The 21,082-nt window shown below is 40.1% G+C and overlaps 1 protein-coding gene across 1 annotated transcript in view; it reads left to right on the plus strand.

Moving 5' to 3' along the window:
- The window catches only part of si:dkey-97m3.1 (fatty acyl-CoA reductase 1), a 77,444-nt gene that overhangs the window by 54,274 nt on the left and 2,088 nt on the right, over positions 1-21,082 (plus strand). Inside the window, exons 4-11 of the mRNA XM_038297092.1 lie at positions 4,640-4,819; positions 9,771-9,948; positions 11,553-11,597; positions 11,684-11,802; positions 14,135-14,202; positions 17,583-17,754; positions 17,842-17,971; positions 19,208-19,335. Coding sequence (XP_038153020.1) covers positions 4,640-4,819; positions 9,771-9,948; positions 11,553-11,597; positions 11,684-11,802; positions 14,135-14,202; positions 17,583-17,754; positions 17,842-17,971; positions 19,208-19,335 — 1,020 coding nt within the window. The remainder of the gene's footprint in view (positions 1-4,639; positions 4,820-9,770; positions 9,949-11,552; positions 11,598-11,683; positions 11,803-14,134; positions 14,203-17,582; positions 17,755-17,841; positions 17,972-19,207; positions 19,336-21,082) is intronic.

Raw genomic sequence — 21,082 nt, forward strand, 5'->3', positions numbered from 1 at the left:
CATGGGACTCAAATGTGCAAATCCACCCTGTTATCCATAAATTGCTGAATTCTCCGCACAGAGGATTTTCTCACCTTTATATATCAATGGCTCTTGAAATCATCCTACTCTAGCATTCCTTTAGTAGCTAAGAGGGAAAGCAATTTAGAGCAAGAATCTATAGAATGGGAAGGGGTATGGAATAACGTTTTCAGGGCATCAAAGAACCCCAATCACCCCCTCACTGGCTTCCTATTAAAAAATGTCTGTTATACTTTAAAGATGTTATAATGATGGAACCGTCTACTGCAAGAATCCATACGGCAAGAGTGTCAACCACACAAATGTTGGAAAAAATTTGCAAAGGGAGTGTTAGACTTGCTGGCGAATGACGCACAATGAGATGTCTCACATGCTTTGTCCTTTTTTTTTCTTTTTATGTGTATTGGGTCATGTGATTTGCAGCTAAGGTTGGGGTGGGGCTGGTGGGTATTGGTCACTGACTTTAGTAATGTTCCTGTTTCCCGGCTTGGGAATTTGTTCCTAAATAAAAAGACAGTGAATGCCAAAAAAAGTAATAATAATCTGGAAATATTGCCCAGCCTTAAGCAAAAGATGATTTAGGAGAATTTTCTACAGAATTTAAACCATGGAAATCTAAAGTAATGCCACTGGAGTTCTTCTTAATAGAGCATGTTTAAAGACAAATATTGTTTTTCACCTTAAGAAAAAAAAAAAATTATTTGTATCCAGTTTTGGTTTAATAATAGTGTGATTTAGTCTCTGAATTACTGAATTAGTTGATGATTATTTCTATTATCGACTGAATATTTCAGCCCTTCTCTCAATAGTTTTATAACTCTGTAAAAACGGATCCAAAAATTTGTACTATTTATATTTTGAGTGCATGTGGCTTTTTTGTGAAGATGGTTTGCCAATAATAAGAATGTTTGCTCTAAAAATAAGTATTAGAGATATTATAGATTTGAAATAAGATAAAGTTTTTTGCTTATTTCTAATGCAAATCATCATTTTCCATCGACAAATTCGCTTATCTCTTCAAATCAGAGGAAAATACATTATTTTTCAAGAAATAAAAATGACTTCTGTTTAAATTTGAGCTGTGTACTCAGGAGCCAGGGGTTCTGTAATCAGATGAGTTGGTTTAAAGTGAGATGTTTTTGTTCTTTAAGCCACAAGGATGTTTTTTGGCTGATTTGTTTTGAGGTTTTTCTGTCCAAGAAATCAGCCGTGGAGATCTGGGGCCACTGCCGGAGGTTAAGTAGCTATTTGGATAATTTGAAGGATTTAAAATAAATACTGATTTCTCTTTTAACTTATTGATTAGTTTCAGTAACATGTAATTTACATTTCACCCAGATCATACAAATTGATTCAAAGTTTTCTATCTATAGAAAACCAGTCTATTGCATCGACTCATTGGCTCTTCAGCAATCCCTCACACTAAGCAGGGGTTGACGTTAAGGATTTTTCACTATTACTTTGCCCAGAAACAATCTTTACTTGCCCAGTATAATGTTTGATAAATATAGTTCCTAATATTAAATGTTAAACATTAAATGTTTTTTTGTAATTCAGTAAGTTTCCAGGTTCCTGGTGTGTATCTGCATGCGTCAGATAATGAACTCAAGCCTACATTATCGTGTTAACATGCTTTTCAATCCTTCCTGCACATTCTTTTCAAACTAAACTTTGCTTTAAACTGTTGTTTGCTTGGAAAAAAATTGTAATGTTAAAAATAAAATAAAAAAACTTGACAGGTTAAAAACTTACACTACTACTACTCACCAATTTACCATGTTTAGCTCTATAACATTTAAATGCACCACTCCAATGTCTAAGAGAAAATAATTTAATGAACATTTTTTAATGTATGACCATTGTATAGAAATATTTACAGTGTGCACATACAATTATTATTATTTTCCTAATCCCTGACTGATCATTTTTGTGCCAGCTAGTGGAAAATCACGCAGCTTTTTCAAATCACGCGAGAATGTATACAAAACAATAAAAATGATGCCGGCAACACTTGTGGGTCGTTTTCAGCGAATGTCGGTGATTTTAAAGTAATTTTGAGGGATAAATATATATTTTTTTGTGATCATTGCACTTGCCCGGCAGGCAAATGCAATGAAATTTTTACTTTCCCGACAATAAAAACTACATGCGATCGGGCGATGGTTAACATCCAGCCCTGCTAAGCATGCTTGTAGCTACAGTGGAGAGGAAAAACTCCCTTTGAACAGGAAGAAACCTCCAGCAGAACCAGGCTCAGTGTGAGCGGCCATCTGCTGAGGCCCACTGGGATTCAAGGAGACAGAAGCAGACATAGAAAAAGAAGCATAGATACAAAAGGCAAATGTAAAAGGTGGCCTTCATCCGCTGGAAATTGCTGGACATTTTGGTATCAAATTAGAAAAAACTTAGATTTTATTTTTTTCATTTCAGTCAGAATCTCCATGGAGAGTTTTCCAGTGTTTCTGCAGAGTTAAAGAAATCTGAGAGTTGATTCACTTTTACCTCAGAAGTGCATGAGTTTAAAAGATAAAAGAAACAAACATGATGTCAAAAACTGATATCCATCAATATCTCATTGAATATTAATACTGAGTTTGTAATTTTAGTTTTGTGGAAACTCTACCCCGTCTGTGTATTTATCCATCCTTTTTATAGACTGTTCATCTACCTGTCCATCAGTCTGTTCATCTCTCCTTTCTTTTCTTCCATCTATGCAGTTTTGAATCTTTTTTTAATCTTTCCATCCATTTGTTAGTCATCTGTAGGCCTCTGCGTCCATTTTCCATCTCCCTCCCATTAATAGGCAAACTCTGTTAATACAATAACTAGTAAAAGAAGAAACCAGTCTCCTTCAACACAACTGCAGCCTAAAAAAGTAGCTGCAGTTTCTTTTTTTGATTAAAGACAAGAAAGATGATCCCTCAATCGCTATAGAGAGGGGACTATATAGAGACTTTATAGTTGACCGATTCCTGAGCGGGGATTGTTCGGCGCTCCGCTCCGTTCACATGTATGTTCAGACACAGCCAAAGTCTTCCTTCAGGCATCTTTACGTGTGGGTTATACAAAAACTGGATTAAAATTGAGGAATTACAGGACTTAGGCTTTTTTTTTATTTTGAAAATAAGCTTAACTTGCTTTCTTCTTTTCTTTTTTTTATGCCACATGGGTGAAAAGACCTGTTGCTGCAACTTTTAAAGCAATCATGCTTTTCTAACCTCTTGCAGCAGCGGGCTTTACTGCATACCTAATGCTAAATTAATCCAGTAGGTGGATTTTCGTTCGTTTTCTTTGCTTCTGCTGTTAGAAATGTCCAAATGTTAGTTTGCTGCTTCACATCAGAGCTCAGAGTCATTACATAACAGCAGCAAAGGCAGATGGGTGGTGACTCAGCTGCAGGAAGAGGCTCTGCGGTTTGTCCGGCCTTTTTCTCCCAGCCCTGCTGGTGTAACACCCTGCAGGAGCTGGCAGGAGGAGCTCACGCCCACACACTGAGCCGGGCTTCATCCTCCCGTCACTTCTCTGCTGGACCACTCGCCCACATCCCACCTTTAGAGGAGAACCCACGCCGAGCCGGTAAAGGCAGTAGATCCTGTTTGTTCCTGCGTCTGTCAGGTTAAACTGACCTGCAGCGGGTCTCAGTGTCGCCCGGGGCAACGAGGAGTCTCAGCTGCAGAGTTGATGTGAAGCCTGCAGGATATTTACTTCCTAGTGGACTTCATCAAGTCTGGTTTCTTCTGAGGAAGATTTAGTGGTTTGATCATTTCTGTGTGGAGCAGAGTGCTTCATGTTTATTAGGTTATGGTTTTAGTAGGAAAAGCTTTGCTGTATCGGTTAGAAAGAAGCCCTATATTTAATTCCAACTACCAAAAACACTTCCTCTCCTTTCCTTTTCTTTTTTTTAATTCTTATTCTCAAGACTTGAGACTTGAGTTGGACTTGCAAAAAAGGACTTGTTAACATGTCTGGTGCTAGCCATGCTAATTGCAGGGGATGTCTGTTAAGGGGATGATTGCACGCTCCGCCAGATAAAACAGCCTCAGAAACGAATCCAGAATTACTGGCATGTTCCTCCTGTCTGTATAATATCAACCTACAGGATGTTGAGCTCTTAATAAAGAAGATTGTTTCTGTAGATATAATTTTCTGTTTTAGATAAAAGAAATCGGATGAAGCTTTAAACACCATGATAGAGCGGAGTGGTATTTTTGTTTGAGGGGTTCATGTCAGCTCCAGAATCACTGAAAGGGTCCAAATTTGACCTTTGAACTCAAAGCGCTTCATGGTTGGAAGGGTTGCAGATTAAGCTGAGGGGAATAATCATTGAAACGCTAAGATCAACATATATTAGCAGAGGAGCAGATGCTCGCCTCCACTTCCGAGCACATTTCATCGCTCTCTTTTTTTTCCCTCTCTCTCCTGTAGGGCCATTACTGCTCAGGCTTAACATGTTTTTATTGAAAATCCTGTTCGGTTTGAACGTACAGTTGTCAGTTAACAAACTCATGCAAATGCTCTCCTGCACAGCAACTTTCCCCCTCCTACACGGATCAGCCTTTGCCTCCTCCGCACATGTGGCGGCCTTTAACGGCGTTTCTCTCTCTCTCCTCGCATGCAGACACGCCCTGCAGCTGAACGTGATCGCCACGCAGCAGCTCCTCAGCCTGGCCCGGCAGATGCACCACCTCGAGGCCTTCATTCACATCTCCACCGCCTATGCAAACTGCAACAGAAAGTACATCGATGAGATCATCTACCCGCCACCTGTCGAGCCCAAGAAGCTCATTGACTCTTTGGAGTGAGTGAATGAGAGATGATGTCATTAAATGCAGCTCAGCTTGGTTCCCGTTTTTATCAAAATCAACAGGATTTATTGATAATAGCGTGTCAAAAAAAACTGTAGGGTTAAGATGAGTAAATTTGCGAATAATTAAGTTTACAGCAACAGGATAAATAAATAAAAATGTTCTGAATAAGTCAAATAAGTACCTTTTGTTTTATTAAAAACTCTTTTTGCAGTTAAATAATTGACATCACCGTTTTTCTTTATCTTTAAGTGTGGCATATAAGGCTGCTTTGCCAAAGAAGATAGGCAAAAATTTATTTCCACACTTAGGTTGCCACATAGGGGATAAAGCAAAAGTTTAAGAATGAATTTATATAAAATTAGGAGGCTAGATGCTAATTAATGGCAAAATAAATTATTTATTTGTGTGTATTTTTCTCCTGGATGGCAGGGATATCTTTATGTATTTCCTAATTGTTTCATTGTACATAAAAAAGTAAGTAAAACAAAAATATTAAAGGATTAAAAGGTGTCTGTGCTAATGCTGAAATATGACAAATTTGAAAATATTAATATTTTAATTACTTTTTAATGATTTTTTTTTTAAAAGCAATATAAAATATGATTTTTTTTTTTGTTGTTTTTGTTTGTTACTAAAGTTTTGCTATGACCAGACCTGATTTAGAATATTTATAAATTACCACACGTTGTCCGACGGCAGTGTCTAATTTTACTTGCGCCTCTTCTCCTGTTAATACGGTAAAGCCCTCCGGAGCGTTCGGCTCCAGGCTGCACGTGATCCAAATGAGCCAATGAGCTGTCAGTCTGGGTTGCTGCTGCTGCTACTTTTAGACACAGCAGGCAAACCTGTGGCAAGCCGGGCGATGGGAAAGAAGGAGAAGACCATGAGAAAAAGAGAGCAGAGAAAGTGTGGACTGCTGGAAGAACTGCGGTGAACTGGTGAAAGAAAAGTGAAATGGCGTGCTCAAAGATGACCCTGCACATTTAGAGGATGTTTGGCTCAACCTGCTGCTGTGAAGCAGGATTCTCCACCATGAACAGAATCAACAATAAATCTGGATCCAGGCTCAAAATGAGCTCCTTGATATGTGCTTGAGAATGGCTTAGTCTCCGTCCACACGAAGTCAAAACGAACACGAAATGCTGACATTTTCCAGAACGTTTGTCTTAAAGACGGAGACGTAAAATAAATGGGATCGACCACATGAATGCATGAAAACGCTGCAAAATGTATGCCAGGCCTGTAAGTGGCGCTGTGGTGCCAAAGCAAAAATAGGCGAAAACAGGCAACGAAATGTTGGGCATGCGCAGTAATATTTATACAACAACCAAACCGGAAAATGGCCCTGCGGGTCCATTTTCGTGGTTCAGTCAAATTCAGGTGATGAACTACAGGTGCTGGTCATAAAATTAGAATATCATGAAAAAGTAGATTGATTTCAGTAATTCCATTTAAAAAGTGAAACTTGTATATTATATTCATACATTACATACAAACTCATATATTTCAGATGTTTATTTTGTTTAATTTTGATGATTACAAATGACAACAAATGAAAATCTCAAATTCATCATATCAGAAAATTAGAATATTGTGAAAAGGTTCAAAATTGATGGCCCCTGGTGCCACACTCTAATCAGCTAATTAACTCAAACCACCTGCAAAAGCCTTTAAATGGTCTTTCAGTCTAGTTCTATAGGCTACACAATCATGGGGAAGACTGCTGACTTGACAGTTGTCCAAAAGACGACCATCGACACCTTGCACAAGGAGGGCAAGACACAAAAGGTCATCGCTAAAGAGGCTGGCTGTTCACAGAGCTCAGTGTCCAAGCACATTAATAGAGAGGCGAAGGGAAGGAAAAGATGTGGTCGAAAAAAGTGTACAAGCAAGAGAGATAACCGCACCCTGGAGAGGATTGTGAAACAAAACCCATTCAAAAATGTGGGGGAGATTCACAAAGAGTGGACTGCAGCTGGAGTGAGTGCTTCAAGAACCACCACACACAGACGTATGAAAGACGTGGGTTTCTGCTGTCGCATTCCTTGTGTCAAGCCACTCTTGAACCACAGACAGCGTCAGAAGCGTCTTGCCTGGGCTAAAGAGAAACAGGACTGGACTGCTGGTGAGTGGTCCAAAGTCATGTTCTCTGATGAAAGTAAATTTTGCATTTCCTTTGGAAATCAAGGTCCCAGAGTCTGGAGGAAAAGAAGAGAGGCACTTCATCCACGTTGCTTGAAGTCCAGTGTAAAGTTTCCACAGTCAGTGATGGTTTGGGGTGCCATGTCATCTGCTGGTGTTGGTCCATTGTGTTTTCTGAGGTCCAGGGTCAACGCAGCCACATACCAGGAAGTTTTAGAGCACTTCATGCTTCCTGCAGCTGACCAACTTTTTGGAGATGCAGATTTCATTTTCCAACAGGACTTGGCACCTGCACACAGTGCCAAAGCTACCAGTACCTGGTTGAAGGACCATGGTATCCCTGTTCTTAATTGGCCAGCAAACTCTCCTGACCTTAACCCCATAGAAAATCTATGGGGTATTGTGAAGAAGAAGATGCAATACACCAGACCCAACAATTCAGAAGAGCTAAAAGCCACTATTAGAGCAACCTGGGCTATCATAACACCTGAGCAGTGCCACAGACTGATCGACTCCATGCCACGCCGCATTGCTGCAGTAATACAGGCCAAAGGAGGCCCAACTAAATACTGAGTGCTGTACATGCTCATACTTTTCATGTTCATACTTTTCAGTTGGCCAACATTTCTATAAATCCTTTGTTTTTATTGGTCTTCAGTAATATTCAAATTTTCTGATATGATGAATTTGAGATTTTCATTTGTTGTCATTTGTAATCATCAAAATTAAACAAAATAAACATCTGAAATATATGAGTTTGTATGTAATGTATGAATATAATATACAAGTTTCACTTTTTAAATGGAATTACTGAAATCAATCTACTTTTTCATGATATTCTAATTTTATGACCAGCACCTGTATGTGGTCGATATTGCTCTGTTCTTCCTGGAGATATTCCAGAAGAAGAAGATTCTGTTGTAAGCCCGACAGCAGGGTGAGTAGCATGAGCAGCAACCATTCAACACAGTACGGCGCCATTGTTGTTGTGATACTGTGTCGCGCATGCGTGTTTAGAGGCGACGCTATGACGCATGCGTGTAAGAAAAAAAATGCGGTTAGAGATTAAAGATGGAAACGCGAAAACTGCGTTTCAAAATCTTCCCACTCTGAAGGCTTAATAAAAAAAAGATCGTTTACAGACCCCCGAAACGCCGGCTTCGTATAGATGAGAGGCTGGTTTGGTGAAAAATGTGTGCGTTTAGGCCAGGGTTTGGCTTCGTGTGGACGGGGCCTTAGTCTCCATTCAAACCCAGGTTTAAAGCCTTGCAGGGCAGCCTAAAGCCCACTGCCAACATTAAGACAAAAAAAGAAAGAAAACAGTCAGTTCATGTGTTTTATTAAAAAAAAGTGAGTCAGGAAGTTGCCTATATTCCAAACTGAAAGATTGTTTTTCTCTACTTCAAAAAACACTTTAAAATTTTAAAATGGAAAAATGTTCTATTTTTATTTAAAAATTCAATATATAACATGGATTCTGTAAATTCTGTTAAAAGTAGAGTTGCACCGATACCAGTATCGTTCGGGGCCCCGATCCAGCACTAAAATGGTGGTATCGGTATCGGCGATCACGCTGTGCGGTTCTGATGTGCTTTACAAAAGCAAACAACGTCATCAGCATAGAGCATTATGCGAAAAAGATAGAGGGGAGTCTATAAAAGGGACAAGAATGCCAAAAACACTTCCAAGTTGGTTCTAAAGTGGATTACGATTAGTGTTGCATAGATACCAGTATCGGGTGGGGCCCCGATCCATCACTAAAATGGTTTTATCATTAACGGCAAGTACTAAAAGATAGGGCACCAATACTATTTTGAGAGCCAAAAGTTTATTCAACTATTGTCAACCATTCCAGGTAAAAAGTTCTACTGAATTCACTTTGTATTAGTCTTTTTCCTGCTTCACAAAGGTAGGCAGCAGCTTGACAAAGCCATGATGGCAATTATTTTACATCCAAGTAGTAGCCTATACAGTTCTTCATATATGTACACACATCAATTTCAAACCGATAGTATCGGTATAGGCCGATAGTGCACAGCCAGGTATCGGTTATCGGTATCGGGGCCAAAAAATGGCATCAGCACAACACTAGTTTAAAGTAATAAATTATAATTAAAAATGTCTCCGGACTTTTACTAGTTGTTAATTTTCTTTATTTACTAGTTGTTGATTTTAAATTGGTTACCCCTGACTTAAGGTAATAATCATTACAGATACTGTATTCTCTGGACTATAAGCCGCCATTTTTTTCCATGCTTTGAACCACGCAGCCTATGAGAAGGTGCAGCTTTTCTGTGGATTTTTCCTAACCGCAGGAAAGGATACGTTGGAAATTAAAGAATAAGGGGCTAATTTTCATTTAGCACAAGAACGTGCTAGCAGCAGGCTATACAGAGAACAAATGTCCCAAATTCACACATTTTCACATTTATTTGCCGCATTAAAGCTGCCGAACCAATGAAGAAACTGAGCTCTACTCCTGCAGAGCTTAAATAAAGAGCTGATGAAGCCCCATCTTTAGGTAGAAGCTAACTGCTGAAAGCTAACAAGCTAACTGGAGTTAGCATTCTTCTTTATCACTACTCCAGGGGCTATAATGTAGAGCTCCCCCTACAGGTTTAGTGGGAGACAGTTCAGTAGATATCAGCGGCTTATAGCCCGGTGCGGCTTATATATGCAAGTTTTAATTTTTTTCAAAAAAGTTTGTTTTATATATAATCTGGAAAATACGGTAATTGATCTTGACACGTTTCTTTGTTTTTTTTTCCTTCACTGATTGAGATGTGGTTCTGACTTCAGGTGGATGGACGACGGCATCGTGCAAGACATCACGCCGCGCCTCATCAGCGACAGGCCCAATACGTACACCTACACCAAAGCCCTGGCTGAGAACGTGGTGCAGCAGGAGCAGGACAAGCTCCACATCGGCATCATCAGACCCTCCATAGTGGGAGCCAGCTGGCAGGAGCCTTTCCCTGTACGTCAACTGAATGCTGCCCTCTTTTTCTGCCTCCAACAGCAAAACCAGCTATTATATGACACTGTGCAGTAAAACATGCAGTGTTTGCAGCAGGGAGGAAACCAACGTCTGCTCAATTTTAGAAAAATGTCACATTGAAAGGAGATTTTACTGAATTTGAATCAAAGGAGCTTATGTTCTATTCATAGATCCTGGTCTAAGCTGAAAAATGAAAGTAAAAAGAGTAAAACTAAGAATCTTACACTGTTTTCTTTAAATAAGTGCATCAAATTTTAAATACTAAGTTTCTGCTTTTTATTATTTTAAAATTTCCTGAACTTTAAAATTACACTTGAGAAATTTCCAGAAAGAAAACAAAGACTGGTTCTAGTTTCTAATTAAAAACAGTGTTTAAACAGAGCTTTTATAATTTTAGGACATGGTTTATATCCTAAATAATAATCAGATAAAGCTCTGCTCTTTTTAAATGAAGTAAATGTTATTTATTTATGTAGATATTTGACCTTTATGCTCAAAAAGACCCCAAATAAATGGAGTTAAAAAAATGAATTAATTAATAGAAAAATGTATAGAAAATAAATATAAAAAATAGGGAAATTAAATTCAAATATACTCTTTTTATCTCAAGGGGAAAATAATAAATAAAATTTATATATATATATATATATATATATATATATATATGAAGACAACTAATTGGTTAGTTAAAAGAACTAATTAATCAAATGAGATAATTCATTTAATAAAACAAGTTCATTACCACTGACTTAAAAATTCTCTATTTTAAGGAGAGTACAACAATATTTTGTGTGAATACTTTAAATATATATTAATTAAAGAAAGAAACGAGTTTAATTCTTATTTTGAAAAATAATTAACATATGTTTCTTAATTAAAATCCCAAATGTGTTTTTTTTTACTGCATTTTTCTTGTTTCTAGAAGTTTTTTTCATGTGTTTAGTTTTGTTTTTCTCTTTTTTTTGTAAATTTATTTAAAATTTAGTTTATTTTGAGTTAATCATCATTTCTTTTCATTCTTTTAGACTTTCATATTGACTAAGTTTAAGTCTATTTTAAGTAGGTAATCTGTTTTTTTCCCGCTGCAGTTTGAAGTAAAAGTTGTTTTTGTTGTTTTTATTAGTTGCATGTTTTAGCTTAAATGAAGGAAATTGGGGCGTCTCTGAGGTGCCTGACTAAAACAGCGCAGCCACTGAGGGTATTGCTTGTTTATGTGGAGTCAGGACACCTGGAGCTTGTGTGACATCAGCTCCTGGCTCTGATCAGCCTGCAGTTGTTCACCCAGCATGGCAGCGACTCTTCAAAGAGGCCCGGCTCACACTGGGCAACGCCGCGGACCCTGTAAGCTGCCAGGGCGGCTTGTTTGTGTGTGGCATGTTTACTCGGCCCCCAGTGGGCCCTGAATCCACAGCAGTCTGTTAGAGAGGCTTTCATCCATTGTTAATGGAGTCTAACTGAAGGCGACGAGCGCCGCTCCTCAGCCACAAGCTCCAGCCCTGTCCCCCCACCCCCACACGCTGCTGCTCCAATCATGGGTTCACAGCTGATATTGACTCTGAAAGCTCTGCTCTCTCACACCTCAGGGTTGGATCGACAACTTCAACGGGCCGAGCGGAGTCTTTATCGCTGTAAGTGAAATCGCCCGGCTTCCATCTTAAAGGCTTTCATTTATGCAGATCAGTGCTGGAGGTCTTAGCTGATGTTCTGTGATCAGGCCGGGAAGGGGATCCTGCGGACCATGAGGGCCAACAACGACGCCGTGGCCGACCTGATCCCGGTGGACGTGGTTATCAACCTGACCCTGGCTGCAGGCTGGTACACCGCCATGCACAGGTGAGGCAAGGGGGCGGGGCTTTGTAGTCTGCAAAAAGTTTGGAAATGAATCTTCCTCTTTTCTGAATCTAAATTTATTCCTGATTTGTTTTTGTTTTTGCTTTCATCCTGTTCTTCATTCCTCTCCTTTCATCCTTCTTTTCTCATGTTCCCTACCCCCGTTTCTTCACATTTTCCTAAATTTATCTCCCTTTTTTGAGTTTACTTTGATTTCTTCTTTTGTTATTTAAAACCTGCCTTTTATTTAATGTTTATGCAACAATTGTACTTTTATATTTTAAAATTTGAGGCGGTCAGAACAAGTCTAATAAGTATGAATCCCTATTTCAGCATTTTATTTGTAAATGAACAAGCTCCTATGTTTTAAAATACTGAGGTGACCATTAAAGAACTCTTTCAGGGACCTAAAGAAAAGTTTGAAATTATCTTGTTTTTTTTAAGGACTTTCCAAATTACAGTTCCTAATTGCACAACAAGTACAGCTGTAACCTGATGCAGAAGGAAGTCTGTTACACAGGAGTGGCTCCTTTGTAAATAATTTTACAATTTAAGGTTGGCTGAAAAAAGACAGAGAAGATTTCTTTTTAAAGATTGTGCTTGACTCGTAAAAATACATCATTTTAACAAAACCAGATTATTTCCTGCTTTCAAAGATGGGTAAAACTAATGATGCTAGAAGTTACTCATTGCACTTTTATTGAGATAATTTGATGCTGACTGGGTAAAATATAACTGCTAAAGGTTTGTTAGATTTTTTTTTTTTTTGCCGTCAGATTTTTCAAGAAAGAAATGGAAAAACTGGTTCACTGATTTCCTCTTTATGCGCTAAAGACTGGGTGTGAAATGCTGAAATCCTTTCGGCTGAATCACCTCCTCCTCCTGCCTGAGGTCCCACTCATTCCTTCTCTGCTGACTGGGTCAGATGTTCCGTTTTGGTGGGAATCGGTTAGGAAAATGTAGCCTCTCCCTTTGGAAATGCCACAGAAATTCCTGGAGAACAAATGTTCATTTAACCGACTGCTCCATGCGCTAAAACTTGCTCCATAGCAAGAATTGAGAAAGCTTCCTGGAGAGGTGGCGAAACGTCTTCAAATCTTGGAAACCAAGTCCAGTGGATATTTTTTGAATTTTTACGGAATAACATTAAAGAGTTCTTTAGCCTACTTCATGCGGTCCTAGTTTGAGGGGATCCTATCAGTCCAGCAGTAACCAGGCCTGAATGTTGCTCTTTTCTAAACAATTGATAATCTAACTTCATTTTCTGTTTAATATCTAAGATTTTCTTCCCCTTTAAAGGAATAGTACACCCAAAACATGATTAGCCTTCATTTTCTACTCACCCCCATGCTGAACAACACTCTGGAGTACTTTTTTGATATCTCAAATGCATCTGGAGATCTGGGAGGCTTCTTGCTGTCTGCTGACATTCAAATAATGGAGGTCTATGGCGCCCGAGGCAGAAAGGTCCATAAAAGTCCACAAAAAACGTGTCAATATTCCTCCATACTGCTCGTCCAATGTATTCCAAGTGTCCTGAGTGGGCAGCATCCATAATTTACTCGAAACAAAGTCATTTAGAATGTTTTTAGAGCATAAACAGTAGTGTATAGGATTTCCTAAAAGCGCGTTCACGACGCTACGGAAGCCGGCAGACCAAACCAGATGAAAGTGCGCATTCAGCGTCTGCTCTGCCGATAATGCAAGCGTAGAAGAAGAAATGTGCTGTTTACCTGTGCAAAGAAAGAAACAACGAAAGAAAAATGTCTGAGGACTTCAGTGTTGAGGAAGAGCCGAGCTGAATGCGCACTTTCATCTGGTTTGGTCTGCCGCGGTTTCCGTAGAGTCGTGAACGCGCTTTTAGGAAATCCTATACACTGCTGTTTATGCTCTAAAAACATTCTAAATGACTTCGTTTCGAGTAAATTCTGGATGCTACCCACTCAGGACACTTGGAATACATTGGACGAGCAGTATGGAGGAATATTGACACGTTTTTTGTGGACTTTTATGGACCTTTCTGCCTCAGTCACCATAGACCTCCATTATTTGAATGTCAGCAGACAGCAAGAAGCCTCCCAGATCTCTAGATGCATTTGAGATATCAAAAAAGTACTCAGAGTGTTGTTCAGCATGGGGGTGAGTAGAAAATGAAGGCTAATCATGTTTTGGGTGTACTATTCCTTTAATGAATGAAATCATCATTTAAAATCAGCCATTTGTGTTTATTATAGTGATTTTTTTCAGACGTAGTAAACTGAAATATTTAGTTGTACCAGAAAACAAAAACAGAAGAAATCTGCAATGTGAGACTTAAATCTTCCTTCTTTTGCAGGCCGAAAACGGCTCTGGTGTACAACTGCACGACCGGCGGCATCAACCCATTCCACTGGGGGGAGATTGGTAAGTATTTGCTGGTTGGCTTGTTTAAGGTTAACGGGAACCAGTCGGTGCAGGCTGACGTTTATAGAGATGTTATAGCCGCTCTGGTTCTCTGGCATCATCCCATATGGATCAATCAGCCCTGTGACATGATGTTTGTGGTTACAGGGGTGGGTTGAGGCAGGGAAGGCTGCCACCTGCTGGAGAAAACAGGAAAATGGATAAAAAGGAATCAGATTCTTATTCTTTCCACAAATAAATCTGCTTTGCTTTTTTAAAATCGGTGTCACTCTAAATAATATCGCTGTCATCAAAGACTAGTTTGCTATAATTATGTTTTTAAGATATCAACCTAATTATAGCTAATTCATTCTTTATGTTTTGGGGGAAATCACATTTTAGAATAGAATAAAAAAATCCTTTTATTGTCCCATAATGGGGGAATTCTGGTGTTTAAAGCGGCAAAAAGATGATAGAAAAAATGTTCACACAAATGTGGACCTTAGAAAAATTTATAAGAATAAAATAATAGTGCAGAGTTAAAAGATAAACAATAAAATACTGTACTTTAAAGTGTTTTAACAACATAAAACTGTGCACCTGGAGAATAAATAACCAATATACAGCTATGGACATTTTTTTTATAAAAGTACCAATACTGGGATGAAATATTACTCAAGTAAAAGTAGTAAGTAGCTAATTTAAAATGTATTTTAAGTAAAAGTTACTTAGTTACGTTAAAAAAAAAAAAACTGTTGAACGGAGCAGTGGATCTCTCCCATGTAGTGAAAATAGGACAAGGAGTCATAAATCCAAAACTATTTAGTTTTTAATTTAAGAAAAATCTATACAAATGTAAACACATGTAATGACAAGACAACGCATGTCACACATGACATTTTAGACCCTTATAAATGTATAATGTGCCATTTTAGAGCAGAACATCCCATAAAACTTTTTCAAACAATCAATTGAAGGTAAAAGTGCCATAAATTGTTGGTTCTGAGGGCCGTCCTTCTTTTCTTCAAACATTAACAACAATACTTAGTTGTTTTTTTTAGCAATTTATTTTCCCAAGGCACTCAGAGCCGCGGGTTGCCGACCCCTGTGCTAGACAAAATTAGCAATGCCACGAAACAGGTTGTTTTGCTAACTGGCTATTAGTCATGAAAACTTAGTTTGAAGTACCAATTCATTAAATACTTACCAAAACATGCTTCCGCAGATTAGATGTGGAGTTAATGAATCACCTTTGGCAGACACATCTGGCATTGCATGATGATACTGTTGGCCCTCTTGAATTTAAATGAAAAGCAGTCTTTCAAATGTGGCGGAGGATTTTCGTCGTTTTGGGCAGCAGAATTCGATGTTTCAGCGAGCATTTCTAGTGAAACGTTCTCTGAACCGTCGTCGCTCTCCTGATCCACCTCCTTGTCGTTCCCAATCTCCTACAGAAAGACTTGGCGCCTGGTTGCCTAGATCTACATGCTGATCGCGTGACTCGCTGTAGTGCTTCCGGGCCCCATTTTCAGTCTTCCTTTCGGTTTTCCAAATTTTTTTTTTTTTTACTCAGTAACAGATGGGATTTGTAATGTAACGAAATACAATACTTCTATGGGGAGAATTATCCTGCCATAATGCAAGAGCACATAATTTCAATTTGAGAAAAGAATTTCATCTTCTTGCACTCAAAACTTATAATGATCACTCTCAAAACATGCGCTCTCTCTCAAATATTTTCTCTTCTCTCTCAAATCTTTGTTTCTTCTCTCAGATTTAATGCTTCTTCCACAGATATTTTCTCCTCTCGCTTGCCTCCTTCTCTTCACGCACAAACCGCGCTCTGCTGGAGTCTCAGATACGCTCGCAAACCCGTAGGCTCTGCTTGCGGATTTTTTTGCGCTCTCTCAGATTGGATCGGATCGTCGCCTAGCAACCTTTCCAGCCAATAGAACGACAGCCTCAGAAAAGGTGCGCTTGTTTAATCCTACTGAGTGTGCCTGTGATAAACCTTACCGACAATAAATAATCTGAGAGAGAGCAAAAAAAATCCGCAAGCAGAGCCTACGGGTTTGCGAGCGTAACTGAGACCTGAGCAGAGCGCATGTTTTGAGTGTGAGCATTATAAGTTTTGAGTGCAAGAAGATGAAATTCTTATCTTAAATTGAAATTATGTGCTCTTGCTTTATGGCAGGATAATTCTCCCATATACTAAACTCAAAATGTAATCAAGTAAAATTTAAATTACCGATTTTAAAACTACTTGAAAAATACAAAATACACAACTCAATACAGTAACTTGAGTAAATGTATTTCGTTACTTTCCACCTCTGGTTATTTGAAAATAGCAGAAACATCAAAATCCTTCTTTTGAATCCTTTATTAATGTGGTGTTTTATTGGAAAGGAGCAGCAGACTTAGGAAGCTGCAAAAGAGTTTTTATAACCACAACATTTTAATCTTAATAAAGGAAACTAACGGCGCTCTAGAAGCCTCTGCAATTGGATTTTAAATCTTCCCAGATTTGAATAAATGTGGGAAAAGGGTTCCTGATGTTGTAATTTGTCATGGAAATGTGCAGCAACCACCTCCTCACATGGATTCACGTGAAAAAGTAATACTGATATTTTTTTTTTTCTGCTTCCGTTGTCAGACTGACAAATTTGCCACAGAAATCACCACCAGATGGCTTTGGGATGGGAAGGCTCTGGGGTCAGTCTTCTGTCCAGATGTCCCGGCGTGTTATTAAACGTCAGGGATCAGGGGATAACAACAGATCCGAATCAAGCGTCAACCTTAAAACGCAGCTCAGGAAGCACTCTTAAGCTGCGGCGGGTTTTTGTTGTTTCTGCTCAAGGTTAGAAGCGAGGATCCGGGCCACAGCTGCCTTTCACCTCGGATCCGGTCATCTCAGCCCCCCTGCGGCGGCCTCGTATCTGTTGGCATGGAAACAAAGGTTACTAGGCCTAGTTCCATGCTGCGTATGATGTAATGTCTGCAGTCACATGGCTGCCCTCCGAGCATCTGTGGATGGATTGCGTGTGGAGGGGAGGGAGCTGAACGTCCCTGAGTCATGATTAAGGCTGAAGGTCGTTGTCGGACGGGATCCTTCCACAGAAACTAGTCCCATGCCTCGACCTGTTGACTTGGTGGGGATAAACGTCCATGAAGTTAAAAATCACTGACCCGTTTTTATATTGCATCAGAGAGGAAAAGCTTAGCAGGGGATTATCTGAAATGCAAAAACCTTCTGTTCTTCGTTGGTTTTGCAGGAGGAACTTTCCAAATAAATGTTTCATCATTTGGATTTAAAAATCTAAAAGCTTATTGTGATTCACGCAGAGATAAAGGAGTCTTTTTTTTTTTTTTGTGTGTTGATCTGTTTTTAATTCTTCTTGCAGAGCACCATGTGATATCGTCCTTTAAGAGGAACCCTCTGGACCAGGCTTTCCGAAGGCCCAACGCCAACATCACCTCCAACTACCTGATCAATCAGTACTGGATTCTGGTCAGCCACAAGTTCCCCGCCTTCATCTACGATCTCTTCCTCCGTCTCTGTGGACAGAAGCCACAGTAAATATCTACTTCCATCTTTCTCTACAAGGAAATGTTCATCTTCGTTTAAATTTATAACCGCTGATCGTTTCTTTCCCCCCTTAGGATGATGCGCATCTTTAATCGTCTGCACAAGGCCATCAACCTGCTGGAGTACTTCAGCAGTCAGGACTGGGAGTGGAGCTCTGAGAACGTGAACATGCTGATGAACCAGATGACTCCTGATGACAGGAAGGTGAGCTGAACCAGCTTCTTCTCCAAACAACCATCCAACAAACATCTGATTTCATCACTAAATATCGCACTTTAAACTCAGATTACATTTCAAATTGTCATATTTATCTTACTGCTACATTTTATGCGACTTCTGACTGCAGCTAATAATGGAGCTGTAAGGTGTGCTTGTTCAAATTCTCAGGCTAAGTCCAGTTTCCCCCAAAACCCTCTACTGCAGCTTTAACATAAAAGAAAAAAAAAAACGTGAAAATCTACCGTAATTTTTGGACTATTAGCCGCACCTGAATATAAGCCACAGAAGCTACATTGCATGATTTGTACATATACAAGACGCACCGGACTATAAGCCGCAGGTTTTTTATGTTTAACACAAACTCTCTTTTGTGTTAAACATAAAAACATCGCAATGTCCGTCTTTCTCGCTGTCGTTCTGTCTCGAACCACTCGCAGTAGAAGTCTGCTTCCGGAGGAACTCCGCATTCCCGCGCGCGCGGCTACCGTACTTGTGTGTTTAAGCAAATGTGACGTCAACATGGCGGATGGTAAAATCCATAGATTCAGGTATTACCCTAGTGGCCGTTAGCTGTAAAAGTCCATAGATTAACCGCATTGTTATATAAGCCGCAAGGTCGTAAAATGGGGAAAAAGTCGCGGCTTATATTCCGAAAATTACGGTATTAAATTAGTAAAATAAGAGCTCGGTTCGGTTCACGGTTTTGTGGTCACGGTTTTTGGTTCGGTATATGTTGATTGTTAGCATGACATGTTGGTCGATGTTGGTCGTGTTGCTGTTAGCATAAACAAAACGTGTTGCACAATGCTTGCACACTGTTGCACTTTTATCCACCACTTTCTTTCCGCCGTCATCGTAGGTCACTCTAAATGCAAAGTGGTCCCATACAGCAGACATATAAAGTGCTGCTGGCGCGTCTTCCAACTCCTGTTCTTTCCCACTCGCCATACCAACACAATTCTCCACAACAACTGATTTTTTTCTGCTAAGCTGTTTCGCTTCTTCTTCTTCGTGTTTACTACTGGTGGTTGGCTTTGGTCGCAGTACCGCCACCTTCTGCTCTGGAGTGTACACGCTTCGCCTATGAGAAAAAGGAGCAGCGCATGAACCGAATGCAACACATGCGAATCGAACCGAGACAGTCGAACCGAACGGTTCGGACGGTTTTCATAAACCGTTCCATCCTTAATATATATTTAATTTTTTTGTTTTCTTCCTCAGGCATTTAACTTTGATGTGCGCCAGCTGAACTGGCCAGAGTACATTGAGAACTACTGCATCGGCACCAAGAAGTACGTCCTGAACGAAGACATGTCCGACATTCCTGCTGCCAGGCAGCATCTAAGAAAGTAAGTTAACAACAAAACGGTTGAATTTTTTCAGAAAAAAAAAAACATGAAAAGTACAAACAATATGAGCACCATCCTTTACAGAGGTCACAGATTAGCGGACCCACCTGCTGGCTAATCCGGACCCAACCTGATTTAAAACATTTATAAATTACCGTATTTTCACGACCATAAGGCGCACCGGACTAAAAGGCGCACTCTCAGTTATGTGTCCCATTTCTGTATTTAACACACACATAAGGCGCACCGGACTATAGGGCGCGTTTTTTATATACAGGTACATGTCCTCTACTACCTTTAAATACCTCTACTGTGTATTTAAAAATACAGCGGGGGCAAAACTGAGTATGACTGTGCTTTATTCATGTATTTATTACAAAGTATTAATCAAACCTGGGAGCTGGCCTGAGACAGACACGTCGCAGATGACACAGCGCTGTGATCACTCCTAAATTAACTTAAAATCCTGAAACCTGCCGACGGAATATGTTCGCTTTTATTACCGGTATCCTGGTGCCTGCAGCTAAAATTATTTAGATGAAAAACACCTGCCAGCAGCCGCGGTGAACGAAAGGATTTCTACTGTCGGTGCACCGCTGGTATGTGGGGGTCTGAGCGCCTCCGACAGAAATAGATAATCTGGATGAACTGACTGCAATTATTAAGTTTTCAGGTGGCCTTTCTCACTTAAAAACATATTTATACTTATTTATTCCCACTGATCACAGCAAATATAGCTGCAAGATTTAGATTATTTAGATGAAAAAACACCTGCCAGCCACCGCGGTGAAGAGGAGGAGACCCGCCCAGAGGCTGCTGTTGAATTAAGCTTTCAGGGAGAAAAATAGAGCGGGAGCAAACCTGAGTATGATTGTGCTTTATTCATGTATTTATTACAAAGTATTAATCAAACCCATCAAAGTCATCATCCTCTGTTATCCTCAGCATTCCTCTGAATAAAACAGCTGCGCTAAATCAGACATGCCAGTTTCCCCTTCTTCGCTGTCAGTCACTTTCCGTGCAGCGCAGCTCCTCAGAAATAATGCCGGCTTTTGCGAAAGCTTGAACAACAGAGCCAGCAGACACAGTCCATCTACAATCCATCCGCAAACGGTGGCGTAACTTGCACGGCGCTGCCTTCCATTTATCATGAAACTGTGGTCTCCGTCTGTCATCCATCGCTCCCACGCCGCTCGCAGCCTTACTGTGAACGGCCGCTTCAAACCGATGTCGAGCGGTGGAAGTTCCTTTGTCAGACCCCCGGGATAACGGCGAGCACAGCGTTCATTTGATTCATCTTTTTTTCACATCGGCTGTGAGATGGGCACGCAGCTATGGTGATGTGTGGAAAAAAGCACCTGGTCTCCTCACATACACCTGTCTCAGCCACGCTTTCATCATCTCCTCATCCATCCACCCAGCCTTTTCATTTGCGTTAATATCATATGTCATCAGAGCGCTGTCTGTCTCGCTGCCAGCTCCCAGATCAGCTTCTCTGATTGGTTGATGCGGCGCGTCCAGCAGCAAAACTTCAATTTTTCCATCTGAGCAGCAGCAGCGCGTTGGCGGTGCATCAGATGCTTAAACGCTCCCGACGTGCTGCACCAAAACGCGCTGCGGGACCTTTTGCTGCGCCTATACGCGCGTCAACCATTGACTTTGCATGTAAACTCGCTGCTTCTGCTGCACCTGCTGGGTCCGGTTCACACCGATGTCGAGTGGTTGAACAGCGAGCTAAGGGTTAATT

This window comes from Cyprinodon tularosa, unplaced genomic scaffold (genome assembly GCF_016077235.1).
Source record: "Cyprinodon tularosa strain WSP-4 unplaced genomic scaffold, ASM1607723v1 ctg381, whole genome shotgun sequence".
Lineage (NCBI taxonomy): Eukaryota > Metazoa > Chordata > Actinopteri > Cyprinodontiformes > Cyprinodontidae > Cyprinodon > Cyprinodon tularosa.